Source organism: Coloeus monedula (assembly GCF_965178545.1).
Source record: "Coloeus monedula genome assembly, chromosome: 11".
NCBI classification, from domain to species: domain Eukaryota; kingdom Metazoa; phylum Chordata; class Aves; order Passeriformes; family Corvidae; genus Coloeus; species Coloeus monedula.
Window position 1 is genome coordinate 9,650,270 of NC_138791.1, and position 16,229 is coordinate 9,666,498.

Here is a 16,229-nt window from a genome sequence, read left to right on the forward strand (position 1 = left end):
AAGCTCAACTTATTTTTCAAGTCCCACCTGAACTACCACTTCAGACATTTTCTTCTTACTTCTTAGTCCTTTTAAGTAAAGAGGACACAAGGCATCCCAGGGAGCTGATGAGCATTGCATGGAGAGTTGAGTTCAATGTGACGTGAGGGTTTATAGCATGAGAACAGAAACCAGATCTCTTCTCTCCCACAAAAACCAGACACTTCCAGTGCTCCTACTCCTCCAGCCTTCCTTGCTGACCACACTGCACTATCAGTGGGGCAGAAGTAATTGCTTGCTTGGACTAAACCCCTTCCAGTAACAGGATTACTATACAAATAAGATGTTGGCACCTGTATTAAGCTGTGGGCTGTTATTTTGCATTGCAGGGGGGAGCCATCTCCATTCTGACAGCTAGTGAGCGACCCAGTGAGTTTTCAGGCATGCTGTTAATCTCTCCTTTAGTGGTAGCCAGCCCAGAAGTCGCTACTCCCATCAAGGTAAGAGTAAACCCGCGTTGCACATGGTCACCTTGCTCTTCTGCAGAAGGAAAAGTGTTAAGACCTCTGGCCTTGAAATGCAAAACCCTGCTGGGGTCTGTGCCACCCAGATGCCAGTCAATACTTTTCTTCTATGTGCCTCCCCCACAGTCCCACCTACTTTTCAGAGGGGAAGTGAATCCTGAACCTGTCCAGAAAAACCTATTTAAGCAAGAGTTGGGTACTGGTGGTAGCAGACTGTGCTTTCTTCACCTCACCCTGTGGCAGCCCACACAGCACCGTCCTTTCCCTTCCTCTCCTACAGCTTTCTTCCTGACTCATGCAGAGTCTGGTACAGTTGCAACACAGGCTGCTGGCTAAGTCAGGCCAGGGTTATTTTTGGCATTTGGGGGATGACCGATTTCTAATCAGAACCAAAGCTCCTGAGTCCCAGAAATCCTTTATGAGCCTCAAAAGAGGCTTCCAGCTAAAGCATTGCTGCCCCAGCTACATCCCATTTGGCTTGGTACCATAACTGGTTCTTGTCCAGATCATCTTTTTTGGTTTTCATTTATGCTTTCTCCCTCCCGCCATTCACATCTGCCCTCCAGAGCTGTTTCTGATCCACAATTGCATTGCCCAGTTTGCCCTTCCCCAGGGAAGTTCTGCAAAGCAATTGAGCCTCAGCTCTCTCCCCCTTTCTGCATTTTTATAAGAATAAACAACAATCCAGAAGCTGGAAGCAAAGGGAAGGAGCAGCTAAACCAGCAGGAAGGACAGAGCATCTCATTCCCACAAGACTCACTCCTTTACCCTTTCTTCTTAGACACTTCTCCTAGGGTTAGCTTCTTGTTTTAACTTACTTCTAAGCTATTTCTCCTTTTTTTTCTTCTGTGAGGAAGGAGACAAATTGCCTCAGCTTTCAGTATAATCCTGTCCCACTTTCTGCTGTAGCCAAAGCCATCTATGGACCTCACAAATCATTACAAGCACCAAAGGGTGCTTTCTAATCACCTCTTTTCCACTGAAGAAAATGCATTAGGACCTCTAGCCTTAAGATGGAAGATCCTGCTGCACCTGGATGCAGCAGATATTTTCCTTCTAAGTGCTTTCCCATAGTCCTACCTAATTTTAAGAGGAGAAGTGAATCCTGAAGTCATCCAGTCCAGGTAAACTTATTTCAATAGGAGTCAGAGTATCAAAGTCTGGTTTTAGGAGGCCGGTTACGGGTTCTTCATGGGTGAGGCTACATCTGGCATAAGTGTCCCATGAACACCAGTGCCCCTCCTTTTCCTTTTTCGGAAACAGAAAAAGAATAAATATTAAGAAAAAACAATAAACAGTCTGAATATGAGGGATACTGTTAGCCTTTTCTTTCTAATCAAGGAAAATAGAGAAAGATTGCTATACCTTTATCTTTTGCTAGATGCTAAACCCTTTCTGAAACAAGGACTCACTAATTCTGTGGGAACTAGCATTACTGTAGTCTGGTTTGTTGCAGATCTGTACCAGATGTTGCTTTACTTCAGTGTAAGAAATAAATGCAATGATGCATTATTTAGGTAGGAAATCCTATTCTCTAATGGAAGTATTTTGGAGGTGTTTATACAGTCTCTTTCCTAGAAAGTCTCTCACATGCAGTATTACAAGAGCACAGTCAGTTTCTTTCTCTTTCAAATCTATTGCTGCATTTCAAAACTGATAAAAAATTAATTATTCCTGAAATAGCTCTGCTCTGTCACACTCAGTTGAAATCAGTTCTCGAGCTGAAAAGGTATTTGCGAGAGGAAGGATTGAAAACAAGCAGAGTATTCCTGCATAAGCCACATTTTCCCATAAAGCTGTGTGGCTTTTTTCCTCTGAGAGTCAAAAAACATTTCATGGTGATTGTGCTTCTGAGGAACAAAGACTTAGTTTTCCCTTGGAACTGGTATGACTTCTCAGCCCTGGGCCATTTCCCAAGGACCATTGCATTCATCCCTTTGCTGGGGAAGTTTCCAGCTGAGCAAGAATTTACCTTGGCCTGAACAAACGAGGGCTCAAGGCAACAATAACAGCGAGCCAGATGACACACTGGGTCCTTCAGACCCTCTTAGAAATACCTTCCCTGATGGTGAGCCAGCCCTGGCAGCAGCAGAAGCGCAGCACATTTGCAGGCTCTGTGCAGGAAGATCAAATGCTGCTCTTTGCAGAAACACAGTTTCACCAGTGCCCTGTAAATCCTTTGTCCTGACGGAAGCATCCAGTTGCAAATCCAGTGGAGTGAGAGGGATCTTGCTGCCTTCCCCCTTTTCTTCTCAACTGATCTGGACAAAATTCAGCTCTGACTCTTCGAAGTTTCAAAGGCTGCAGAGACAGGAGTCACATATGCTGGCAAAGGGCAGAGCAGGGGTGAAAGAGCATCTCCCACTTCATTTCTGCTATTGAATGCTTTGAAATCATGTGGGCAGGACAACCACTTAGGAAATATTCCCTGGTGTTTAATCCTGTACTGACCCTCAGCCTATTGTTTAAAGACTCGCTACACAATATTCTCTCTTTACCTTTTGTGTTTTCCATTTTGCCTCTTGCTGATCTATTTCTTTCCAACCTGACTGGACATCATGTTGCTCACTGTCTTTCAGCCTGAATCTACACCCAGTAACACCGCAAAGGACTTTTCCTAAGGTATACTCAAACTGGGAGAAAGTACTATATTAAAACCTCTTCTTTTTTTTGCTTTATTCTGTCCAGTTTAGCAGAGATGATAGTCTCAGGTTCAGAGTCCGTTATCCTGCCTAGGATACATGAAGGTGCATAGCTCAAATCATCACTGCCTGGAGTTAACATGAAATGAAGAAAACCCCATTCCTGCTTGGATCATCATAAGCTCATACCTGCATTGTTGTCTAGTAAAACTTAATTTTTTGCTGACACAATGTCATAGCCAGTGAGGGACTCAGTATTCTGCTAGACAGTGACACTGGTTCCTACTCATACCTACCCCAAGGTACACACGTGTTCCCAAAGCTGCTGTGAGTCTTTACTGCTTTTCACTCCTGGATGACTTTGACTTCAACCTTGTGTTATTCCTCTAATATAATAATTAATCTGTCATGTGTCATGTGTGATCTGAAGTGCCAGGGAGTGCTTCAGAAGTGATTAGGTATCTGCAGAAACAGAGGGCACAGGGGACAGCCTACCTGCAAGTGCTAGCTGTGAACACCACAGGGCCATAAAACAGACCAATGAACACTAACTGCGTATTTTCTGACTTAAGTGGTGATCACTTAATTATAGGCAGCTATCAAAGATCAGAGCAGAACCCTGGTATCAACATGCTTGTAGTGCTATTGAAATGAAAGATGTTACCCTTTCTTCTGCCAGCAGTTTCCATCCTGGGCTGCTCAATGCTTTTGTGTGTTGTTCCCAGGAGACGTGTGAGCAATGGATTCCTTTAGCCAATGCATGCACACTTGGCTATTGTTTATTTACAGGTTCCCTGGAGAATATGCTTATCAAAACGAGTGCAGCCTAGGCAACTACTGCAAATGGCACCCAACATCACTTATGCACTGCAGCCTGAAATCTGAGCTGTGGCAGCAAGGAAAGGGTGATAAAAAACCCAAAAACCAGCCCTCCAAGAGTTGGAAATTACCTTTTCCTATCAAAGTGCTTAACTGAAGCCTTTTCAGAAATTAACCTAAGAATAAGGAAAAGGCACAGTACAATGAAGTTGTGCTGTTGCATGTGGATGGACAGCTGACGGCATTTCAGTCTAGCACACCCACTCCCTGCTCCCAGGAGCAGTTTAAACACTTTCCTTGTTAAGAGAAATGTTTTAAATATAGGACAGATCTTTCTCCAGAGTTAGCTGACAATTCTCAACTATTTAACTCCTGCACTGACTTCCATCAGCTCAGGATTTGGGCCTCTATGTTCCTTCTCTTCCTCTAACTGACTCTTTGACTGCTTCCTTTCCTCTCCCACAGGTTTTTGCAGCGAAAGTGCTCAACTTTGTGCTCCCAAACCTGTCCCTGGGATCGATAGATCCAAATGCAATTTCCCGGAACAAGAAAGAGGTGAGAACCTTAATGCCATTTTAAGTCACTGCATAGCTGGTATCTTGTCCCAGTGCCACCATTTCTCTTTTAGAAAAACCCACAAGTGTTTTTCTAAATCAGGAGGGCAAAAATCTGTGCTGCTGTAGAAAGGTGACATATCTCTGACACCAATGGAACTGACTGCACACAGAAGACTGTGGGAAACCAGCTGTTCCTCCCTGGGGTGTGCCTCGCACCTGCAGCTGCTCTGGGTACCAGATGTGACAGAGGGCTATGGGTGCAGTGGGAAGCACAGCAGCAAAACCCAACTCAGGGTGCAAACACGCTGCTAAAGTCAGCTTTTCCACCCCTGCTCTTTGCAGTGAAATCATGCAAAACCCTACAGTCCTGGGGATTTCTTTTCCGGCTTCCAAACCAAGATCACGTTGTGCCAGATGCATTCAAGCAGAGGAAAAGAGTGTACTTGACCCAAAGAACTTGTTACAAGGTCTCCTGGATCACACTCTGCTGCTGCTACAGCCTTTCCAAACAAATGATAAATTCATGCTGCACCCAAGGATAATACTTAAAGGAGCTGCAATTGAAGCAGCTGTTGCAACAACGCAGCTCCAGCCTCGCCACTGTGGCTGTGCGTGGAACTGTCCTGGGGTTGAGCTTTTATAATGCCACAATTATAAGACTGGGACTCGTCTCCTATTCCCACTCCCTCATGGTAATAACTGTGTCAGCCTATTCATGCCATCACTGCAAAAACAGGTGTCACTGCAACTGCTGCAACACCACCTAATGAGGGTTTTTCCTTCTCGCTGTTGTGGGAGGAGTGAAAGGAGAGAGTCACAAACCGTAAGTGAATGAAGGTGCTTAGGCTGGACCCAGAACTTGGTGCATTTCAGAAAGCAACTTGAATTATAGAAAATAGCACTCAAGGATGTCTCAAGAGCTTTGCTGGTGCAGTGGTCACTTGTTCCTGTGCTCCCACGCCAGCTCCCATCTCACTGACAGATGCTGTAATTTTCCCTGCTGTTCATGCAGTGGTTCATACCTTAGCTAGGAGTTAATAAATTGCCTTTCCCTGAGAAGGCAGCTCCACCAGCATTAGAATTGGAGCTCAAAGGATATGGGGCAAAGATCTGTGTGAGTGGAGTGCATCCAGCCTTGGCATATCCCACATCTTTGGCTCACCTATTCAGAAAACTGGAAAGCAAAGAGTCTCCCAGAATAGCCTCAAGGCTCAGGGTTGTTTCTTGGCACTGCCAGAAGGGTTTTTGTTCCAGTGACTTTCAGTTCACTTATCTGTGAAGAGAGCATAAAATTTCACTGTGTTGGAGGTGGAAAGATCCGAGGAGCTGAGGAAAAGACAGGACTAGCATGGAGCGAGATCATGTGCATCCACTGATGTACTGTGTGACATATGCTCAAAAGTACCAGATGAGGCTGCACAAAATATATGCTTGGGAAGAAGGTTGACTCCAGTCTAGCTGTAGAAACCCATTCTTAATTACATTCAGCTGCCATAACTTGTTGCATATAATTCAGAGAAAAGGTTTAAATTAGACAATCAGTTCACTAAAATGACACAGAGGAAATTTTTCACATCTACATTTGTATTTAGAGGATAAAAGCAGTCAGTGCTCTGGGGGAGGAGAGGAATTGGAGAGCTTTATTCCCTACCTGAAGAGTGAGCGTGGCTGCAATGTGTGGGTCTGTGCCTGCTTCTGCACTGATTTGTTATGTGACACCTGAACCCTGTTGCAGCTGCATTAAAGGATGTTTAAAATTTACAATATTTAAGGATGCCTTTAAATACACCTCCAAGAGCTGGATCCTCTGCTGGAAGATGCTATTGCTGCACTCAATAGCTTTGTAGGAGAAAAGTGATGATGTGGGGACATCCTGAATAATAATACAGTTAGGGAAGTGTCAGAGAGCTCCTGAAATTGGTGCACAGTATTGACTGAGCACTTCCGTGCTGTGGTGATGTTAGGAATCACCACAGCAACCACTGGACATACTTTATAATAAATGCTATTGTGTTGTCTTTCTAACCACGTATTTGCTGCTGCTTCGTCTGCTCTGTCATGCTTCAAGTCTCTAAAGCTTCCTTGGAACATTGCTTTTCTTCTGCCCTTTCCATGGAGCAAGGGAGAGCCTTTTGCAGTGGATAAAGGTGTAGGTCTGCTTCATTAGAGCCTGCCTACAATGGAGAGGTCTTCCAAATGAGACAACCACCCCCTGTGTGCTGTGCTGCCTTCTCACCTGTAGTGAGAACTGCTGACATAGCAGCTGGGTAGCAATGTAAAGTGCTCTCCTTACCCCCTTCAAACACCAGGATTTGAGTCTCCAGGCCCTTACTGAAGATAAGACAGCATTTTGGTCCTCTGGCTGCCTCTAAGCACACCCCACCCTCCTTTTGGATTCAGGACGCTCAGATTTAAAGCACACAATGTGCTGGAAACATCCATTATTTATATGTTACACATACTCTCCTGCCAGACCAGCTTTCTATTCACTAGAAACATTTTTGGGACAACATCCAAGAATTTTCTAATGAGTTTGTGTTCCCAGAAAGCTGTCTTCAGGGTGTGGGGACTGAAACACGGAATGATATAGAGATGTTTGTTTGATGTTTCCTGTATCAAACACAAGAGAGACAAAAGAGAGCAAGAAGCAACCTTAAAACCAGTCCTGTTATTCCAAGGAGGAATGACTTCACAGTGGCAGGAACCTCTTTACCCCACTAGTCTTTGTTAGCTGCTGTTGACTTAGTGGAATGGTCCCCCTGACTTTAGCCTTGTTCCTGCCCAGTCCACGTAGGATGAGGCTGCAAGAGGAGATGCAGACCTCTAAACAGGGCAGTGTGATGCAGCAACCTCATGGTTGCTTCTGTCTTAGAATTACATAAAGATAAAAAGAGCTGTTGTGGGAGACCCTGGAGAGACTTTGCCTGACTGTGTCTGGAAGCAGTCACAGGCTCTCCTGGGATCACCTTCTGCTCTTGCTCCCTGTCTCAGAGCTTGGTGCAGCAACAACAGCTTTGGGCTTGCAGGGTTTACAGATTGTAGCCTGCAGAATATAAAGCCCATTCCCTGTCTTTCCTCCTTCCCCAGAGAGCTGCTGCTTGGCACTCACCCCATGCACTGAGCATTAACTCTGACAAGGATTCCTGTTCATTGACTGGGAACAGGATACAGCCCCTGCAGTCCTGATCATTCCGGGTTGGGACTGGGTTATTATTTTTTTTTTCTCCTGCCATCATCTACACAAAAATATTTGTTGGCTGCTCAGTAACTAAAAAAACCCCATTCTTTCAGACAACAAGAGAAAGAAAGAAACCCATTAGGTCATTCTACTAGCATTTATGGGGCTGGGGACGGGGCCACCTCACATGAATTCATCAACACTGTTTTACTGCATGGGAAGGGACCTTCTGTCAATCCATCCACCCATCCCTCCTGAATCCCCCCTGCAAATTCTCTTACATATTGCATTCAATTAAAAAAAACCCAAAATCTACCAACCTAAAAAATAGTAAAGTCCACCCATCTCAGTGCTGTGTTGCTTTAGCAGAGTGCTGTGACATAGGTCCAGATTAAGCTGAAGCCAGTTGCTAAGTAGTCAATGCAACACCATGGTTTTGCCCAAAAAGTTGATGAAAAGTCACCATGTCTGGCTGAGAATATCAGAGTAGACCCAGCTGCTAACAGGAGAGTGAGCTGCACCCCACCAGGTGCTTGGTGTTCTGGAAGTCAAAGCTGAACGTTTTCCATGAGCACATTCACAATTCCTTCCAAACACAGGTGGCTTCTGGCCCTACTTGAAGGACTTTGGAGAGCAGGGAAGGTACAGCTGAACAGTGTAGGGGATGAAGATGCAGATGGAGGTTTCTGCACCAACAAGCTGGTTGGGCACTGGGATGGTCCATGCAGAGCCAAAAGGACTGTGTGCTGTTCACCCTCTACTTTCCAGGGCCATTAGCAGGAGCAGAGGGTGTTCAGCATGTCTCAATGTCTTAACCACAGTCTCATCTTTGCAGTTGCCTCTTACAAGCAGTTTTCCAGACCCTCAGCAAGCACTTACCTCTTTGAAAGGGAGATACCATGTGTAATATCCTAATATGATGAGCTGTGATGACTATCTTTGTCTCCCTGCCAAAAATTACCCCTCACTTCAGAGTAGCCATGACCTTGCACAGACATCAAAATACAACAACGGCCTTAATCAAATCCTAGAAACATCCACCATATCCAAGCATCCCTAAGTGAGTTCTATGGTAACTTAAAGTTTTTTGGTTCAACTCTAACACAAAGTACAGCTGTCCCTCCCTGGACCATCCTTAGTGCTGGGGACTGGGCCTGAAGGGAGTCAGCCACTAACAGTGCCAAATTGCCTCCTATGTCTTCCTCTTGCTGCACATAGGGATAGGAACCATGGATTCAAGCAGTGGGAGATGGTGGGAACTGGAAGCAAGAGAGTGATGGGGAAAGGCCTGTGAGCACCAGGGTGCCTCACTGCCCCCTCCTTTTCCAGTGCTTTGTGCTCCAGCACATTTGAGATGACAACAAGGGAAATTGGCTTCAAACCCTCTGGCAAGTAAATGCATCCAGATGGGAAAGCCCCACCATGTACTGTTCTGTCACCCTGAGAATCTCATCTCACGGGGAATTGAAGGCAGAATCCACCCCAAAACCTTTCTGTCCATACTGTCCTACAGTGCCTGCCTGTGCCTACACCTACACATGGCCACATGTCCTTGGGTGGCCTATTGGGTCACCTCCTACCCATGGTCCCATCAGGGCAGGCATGGGCAGAAGCAAAAGGACCTCAAAATGCCTCCAAGGTAGAACTTGAATAGACCCCACAGCCTCTGAGGAGAGGAGGAGACTGTTTTCAGCTAACCTATAAATAACCATCATTTCTATAAACATCTGCCAGGGTTGGGAGAAACTGGAGGCTGTGCCAGAGACCAGCCCATAATCAAAGCATTCTGGCAAATACTGCGATGGTGGGGGCTGTGTGGGCCGTCTCCACTTAGAGTATACAAATATTTACTGTAGATTTGCCTGCTGCAGTAACTACTCCTTGCTAGCAACTTTCTGCACCAGCTCTTGTGCATTTTTATCCCCTCACAGTCTGGCTGAGCAAGTTGTTCACCGGTTTTTTTTGCCTACCACCTAACACCATTATTTGCTGCCTTGTGCATCACACTTTGCAGCCAGAGATGAGCCCTTGGCTTTGCAGTCACCTGTGTCAGTTGTCTGTAGGTGTAGGCCATGGTCTCTGCCCCTGGATAGGGAAGGAGAACATTTGAGCCCTCAGCAGAGAGGATAATGGCCCGGAGAACATCAGCTTTCAAACAACACAGTCTGAAGGACCCTCTGTAGAAGAGATGTCACATTGGAATGACAGACAGGCACAGCAGAGGAAAAAAATGCAGGCAGGTGCTCCCGTGGGAATGGTCTTTATCCAACACTGGTTGTTTCCCTGCAGGAGCTCCTTTCAAAGACCTCTGGCTTGAAAATTTTCTAGTGGTGTAAGAGAGAAACACGCAGCAAAGAGCATGTCAGGTTGTGTGAGCAGTGCTGGGAAGCCACAGTACCTCAGCCTTGACTCTGATGGCAGGATGTCCTGAGAGAGCAGGAAATGACTGTGCAAGCCAAGGGAAGAGGCTCTTCTCTGCCAGGCTGATCTGCTTTTTCTCATCTTCGTGAAATATTGCTAATCTTAAATTAACTCTTTCTTCCTGCCAGATGGAGTCTTACACATCTGATCCCTTGGTCTACCACGGTGGCATGAAGGTCTCCTTCGTCATCCAGCTGATGAACGCCATTGCCAGAATTGAACGAGCTCTGCCCAAGCTGACTTTGCCCATCCTGGTGCTACACGGCTCTTCCGACAAGCTCTGCGATATCAGGGGCTCCTATTTACTGATGGACACAGTGCAGAGTCAGGACAAAACCCTCAAGGTCATCTTGCTTTCTTGATTGTTAGGAGATTATGCTGTCAGTGTTGGCCTGAGCATGAGTGACTGGGAGGGGTAGGGAGCCTGCTGACCTCCAGAGAGCTGGAGGCAAAGAGCTGACGGATTGGTGAGGCTGGGCAGGTGACAGCCCCTTTCACCAGGGGGTAGCCCAAGCTCAGCCCTCCCCGGCCTTTCAGCAGCTACAGCCAGGCTGGGGGCAGGGGGTGGTGGGTGATCTCCAGGCCTGCCCCTGTGCTGGCTGTTTACCTAGAGGGTGTCTTGGACATGAAGCAGCTCGGTGTAGAAGTAGAGCAAGGCTCATAAGCAGGTAAAGTGTTGACCCTAAAAGGTCTTCTGAACAATGCCAACTGTGCGAGCACCAGCCTTGCCTCATGTTCCAGTGTGTAAAGGTGCAGGGAGGTCTTTCCAAAACGCTGGACAACAAAAGCAACTTCACATCTGCTCATTTCGAGAGAACCACAGCTGATTAACCAATTGTTAGCACATGAATAAACCTGAAAGAGAGACAGGGAGACCAAGGGAAAGCTTTTGTCACTGGAAAAATAACTGGATAGTCTGAGCATAAAAGGAGTAAAAGTGCACAAGGCACGATGGGAACATCTCCCATTGTCCTTTACACTCCAAGGGCATGATAAGTATTTCCTCCTCCTTAGTGGGAGAAGAAGCAAGAAATGGATGGGGCCGGGACATGCATTCTGTTCCTAAAGGGCAGCAGGGTGCTCTGGTACTCACAGGCTGCAATGCCAACACCTTCCCGCTTGTTGAGGGCCAGCACCACCAGTGGCATCTCCTTGATTTCATAACCTGCTACATCTCAGAAAAAAGCTGACAAGTTGTGGGCAGGATATGTTGTCATACATACATACACCTGTGGGTGTCGACAAGAGGGGACCGAAGGCTGTTTTGTTCATGCAGATTTATTTTTTCTGTGCTCATCTCTACTCTCTCCCTGGTTGCAGGTGTATGAGGAAGCCTATCATGCCCTCCACAAAGAGCTGCCCGAGGTCTCTACCTCTGTCTTCACAGAAATACTGACCTGGATTGGCCAGAAGGTCTCAGCAGCTGGGGAAGCCAGCCATACTTAAGAGCAATTGCATTTGCAGCTCTTACTGGGGTTTTCTGGAAATAGATGTTTTTTCTTATTAGAAATCTCTTGGAGAAAGATCTAACATGGAGGGATTCTTGGGGTATTTTATCACGCACAGCATAAGGGAGGGTGGGGGGAGAGGCACAGGGTGGGGCATTATTTGCTGATGTAAATGGCCATTGCCCTAATCTGGAGAAGAATTGATAGCTGTGGGATGCTCCTCACCCAAACTTTCCCCATGGCTTCTCCTTCTCTGCTTTCGCTGGGGTGACAGGAGTGTATTTATACTGCAATAATTATTGATATGTAAAAGAAATCAGTATCTTCCACTTCATGGTTTTGATGCCAGGTGTGTCCCTTGTCCCCACCATCCAGTACCTTAAAAACCCCGGTCCTTGAGAGGAGAGCACTAACAAAGGTGCTGGGTGATGAGGAGAGGCTAAAGATGGAGCTGACAGCTCCTGGAGGGTGAAAGGCTGATTTTCAAGATCAGACCCCTTTGGATACTACCTTTTTAAGCAGACCAGGCCAGGGGAGAGTGTAGAGATGCCTCCCCAGCCGCCCTGCACATCCTCTGCGAGTTTGCACTCGGGGAAAGCATGTTGAACAGTGCTTTGATTTTCATCATCAGAGCAGGATCCCAGAGGGAAGAGCAGGAATGTGGAAACAAACCCACTTAGCACATTAAATTCCCATGCTTTTCCCTATGTCAAACCCCATCTCCTCTGCAAGATGAACTATTCTGTAAATATTCCTAGGGACAGGGTTTTTTCCTTCCTTCCTTTTTTTTTTCTACTCTCCTTTTTTTTTTTCTTCTTTTGGAATTAATCACTTGTGCTACTGAAACTGAAAAAGCAAAGTCAAAGTTATAAGAGAATATAGTAATATAATATATGATGTATATAGAGGTGGCTGGAAGCTGGGAAAGAAATGGGAGGAGAGTGAAGAAGGAGTTAATCATTCCTTCTCTTGGCAAGGAACGATGTTGTCCTACCAGGATCCGGTCCTCTCACCATAACTTTACAGTCATAATCTGTTGTTTTCCTTCATCAGTTGGAAAATGTCCTGAAAATAATGCTAGAGAGAAGTGCAGAGCATCTGGTGGGTGGGGAGTAGCAGTGGGCGTCCTCATGGTCCACTGGTTTAGCAGGAGACCCACAGCATGAGCAGAGATCCTGTCCAAGCTCATCCCAGTGTCCTCCTAATCAGCACTGGGGTAGATCACTGAGGGGCTGAGCTCAGCCCTTTAGGACATGTGGGGAGTTGAAGGCAGAGTGTGGGGTGTGATCATCCATCCAACCCCTACCTTGCTGTACTGGGGCATCCACAGACCCTGCTGTACAAGCTTCTGTGGAGGAGCCTGTGGACTGGGCCTGTGGCTCAGGTAAGCCAAATCCTAGAGCTGCCTGAGTTTCTGCTAGCAGCAGGGTGAGAGGAAAGAGTTTAGACCCTGGATTAGAGCAGAGACATTGTACTGACACAGTAAAAGCTGCATAGTGATGGCAGAGTGGCTGTGCAGGCCGATTTATCCAGCGTGATGGCCCTCAGCATGAATATACTTCTTGGCACTACCCAAAGGGCCGGGGTTTAACCTGCACTTCTCCCTCTGGTTTTGCAAGAAAAGAATGCATATGTTGCACTATGAGAGAGTGGGGCATGTCCCCCAGTGACAAACCAGTCCATACTGCCTTCCCTGCAGCAGCAAGAAATGTTGCTTGTGTCTTGAGCTGCTGTCACCGGGGCTGGATCCCTCCTGTGACAGTCAGGGGGGTCACCCACCTCCCTTCCCTTTGGAAGCAGTTCTGGCAAGGTTCAGGAAAGGGACCTCTGTGCAATAACAGTCAGAATCAGGGCTCAGACCCATTCAGTCCCAGCAGCATGGATGGATGAAAGATGTGTGGATGCAGGTTGTGTCCTTGTAGTTGCCCTAAGGGGCCCAAGTCAGGGAAGATCTTTTATACAGGTTGATCCAGGCACTTTGGCATTTGTATTTTCTTGCCTCTAAAGAGAGGAACAAGCTGTAGTTCTCCCAGCAACTCCAGCTTTTTATTGAAATATTATTCCAGTGCAATCAGCTGTTCTCAGCAGCCCCTGCTAATCCTCTGGTGACACTTAACTCTGGGAAGGAGCAATGCACAGGTCACCCGCTTTCCATCTTCCAGCAGCCTGTCTTGGGGTAACTTCTTTTGCCTGAGTAAGCTCCCTCCTGGCCAGATGCTGCTAGAGAAAGACAGCAAGAAGAGAAACACTATAGCAGTGATAAATCTCACCTTCTTCTTCAGCTGGAAGGGGAAACAAGTGGGTGTAATCCAGAGGTGACAGACATTGCGGGGGTAGTAGCAAGATAATGACTTAAGGATAGGATTTTTGAAAGCACTTTTCTTGAGGAAGTCAGGAGGAGTAAATCAATGCCCACATTCTTTACATCCCTTCCAAACTGACAAGCACTTTGCAGGAGGGGAGAGGGAAGTGACCCTTCAGCAGAAAGGTCAGAGCCCGTCTGCTCCCTCCAACCTGGCTTCAGGCAGAGGAAAGTCCGTTGTCAGTGCCTTTGCTAAAATGTGTCCTTTCACCCAAGAAACATCCGCAGCTGAACAGAAATAAAGGGAAACAAATTACATTCATCTGGGGAAGACTTGTCCTTCTGTCTATAGCTAAGCTCAGCAGTGGCACACGGCCTGGGGAGGCTGTGTTTGAAAAAAAGGTTAACAAACAAAACCTACAAAGAACAACAACAAAAAAAAGCCAAGCAACCCCAAAGCCATGGTACAGCAGCAGTTTTCTGAAGAGTTACCTTCTGAGGCAATTAACACAGGGAAACCTATCCAAAAGAAGCCAGACACTGCCTGCGCTGACCCCACGCACCCCTGGGCTGGCTGCCGAGCAGAGAGGGGCCACAGCTCCTTGGCAGGTGGGGAAATGAGTGCAGAGGGAAGGAGCCAGGAACAAATCAGAGTGGGCCAGGTGAGACACTGATGTGCACATTTCAGCTCTCACCGCTGTTGCTGATCCCTTCCCCTGCCTGTAAGCTCCTTTATACTGACCCAGTTAGGTTTCACCAAGCCCCGGAGGAATTCTTCCTTGGCTGACCAGATTAGCAATGAGCAGAGCAGCTGCTGAGGAAAATGTAATTACACTCTATTTCCAACTGGCAGGTACCACTTGCAGGGAGCACAGCCAGCCTTATGAATGTTGCTGTGCGGAGCCGCACCAGAGTCTGGTCTGCCTTGGAGAATAGGTGGCACTCGTGACTGAGCAATAGCAACGTGTAACTACTGTATATATCACCACCTGTAGCACTGAGAGGCCATTCCCCACTGCCTAACCCATAATGTTTTCTATTTAGCCTGTCCTTTTTATACCACTCACCTTAGCACACTGCCAGCACAAGTCCATTGGGATCACATTTCCTTTTACAAGTAACTCCTGAGGTTGTCTCTCTTGTTCTGTTGTGTCCCAGTTCAATAAAATACATTTATATATATATATACATATATAAAAACATATATACATACACATGTATTTTCAGTGGAAAAACCATATACAAGTTTAGGATTCTTAAAGGAATACAATGTATATTGCAACTAATAATAAAGTTATGTTTTCTGAACAAAGTGTGTCTGAGGGAATCATTGGTGATCATTCCAAAGGGCTTCCCACACCCCAGGTGAAACAACAGTGTGGAGCTGGTGGAGGATATGCAATAACAGGCAAACTCAGCCTGCTTCAACACCTGATTCCCGTGCTTCTACAAGCCCATTAAAACATGATGTTGGTCCTGAACTAAACCCAATTCCAACAGGAAGCATCTGCACCGTGGCCAGGAGCAACTGCTGATTAAATACCACATTTTGTCCCCAGCTGTGACTGCAGATCAGGCTGGGGAGTGGCTTTGATGCTGTCAGCTCCCAGGCAGTGCCCAGATGCTGTAGGAGCTCCTGCTCCATCAAGACCCAGGGATGGTGCTGTCAGAATGCCCCACGCTGCAGAAACGTCCCCCCTGCCCAGAGAGTGGGGCTGGGCCAAAGAGCAGCCACAAGGTCCCCTGCTGCTCTCATACACATTTCAGGACAAGTCACTTCCTTGTATGGGCTCCCCAGCCACTAACACTCCAAATCAGATGAAAACTGCTGCAGCAGGGGACAGACAGGACAGTATGCTCTCGTGCCAGCCCTCTGGCCAGAGTCATTAGCAGCACCAGACCCAACCTGCAACCTTCGTCAATTCATTTCATCTTCCTTATGCCTCAAGTCACTAAATCAAGAGAATAATACTCTCCTTCTGCAGCCCTGTGCAGGCTCTGTGCCTGATCACACCCCAGCTCACCAGGTCAGGAGCTCCGGCCAAGGACTTTGATGCACGTCAACACAGATACAGGGCTGGGGCTTCTCACCAAGCCAGCAGGCACACCATGCTAGTAAGGAGATCATCAGTAACAAGATTTGCTTTAATACTGGCAAGTCCATAGCTCTTTCTTCTGGTATTTTAGTGGTTTATTAAGCTCATTACAGTTTTGAGGGTCACTGGAGGGTGCCACACCACGGTGCTGGGACAGGGACTGAGCACAAGAGGGAGGGGACAGTCCTTCACAAGGCTGAGAGCAGCACCAGCACAAAGGAGCTTTTTGGCAGTGCACTTCCCCCGGTGTCACCACCTGATAC

At 46.8% G+C, this 16,229-nt stretch overlaps 1 protein-coding gene across 1 annotated transcript in view; it reads left to right on the plus strand.

Annotated features, from left to right (window-relative positions):
- The window catches only part of MGLL (monoglyceride lipase), a 60,920-nt gene extending 45,738 nt beyond the window's left edge, over positions 1 to 15,182 (plus strand). The window contains exons 5-8 of the mRNA XM_082288976.1: positions 369 to 479; positions 4,430 to 4,519; positions 10,249 to 10,464; positions 11,441 to 15,182. Coding sequence (XP_082145102.1) covers positions 369 to 479; positions 4,430 to 4,519; positions 10,249 to 10,464; positions 11,441 to 11,566 — 543 coding nt within the window. The 3' untranslated portion in view covers positions 11,567 to 15,182. The remainder of the gene's footprint in view (positions 1 to 368; positions 480 to 4,429; positions 4,520 to 10,248; positions 10,465 to 11,440) is intronic.
- Positions 15,183 to 16,229: the final 1,047 nt, after the last annotated feature.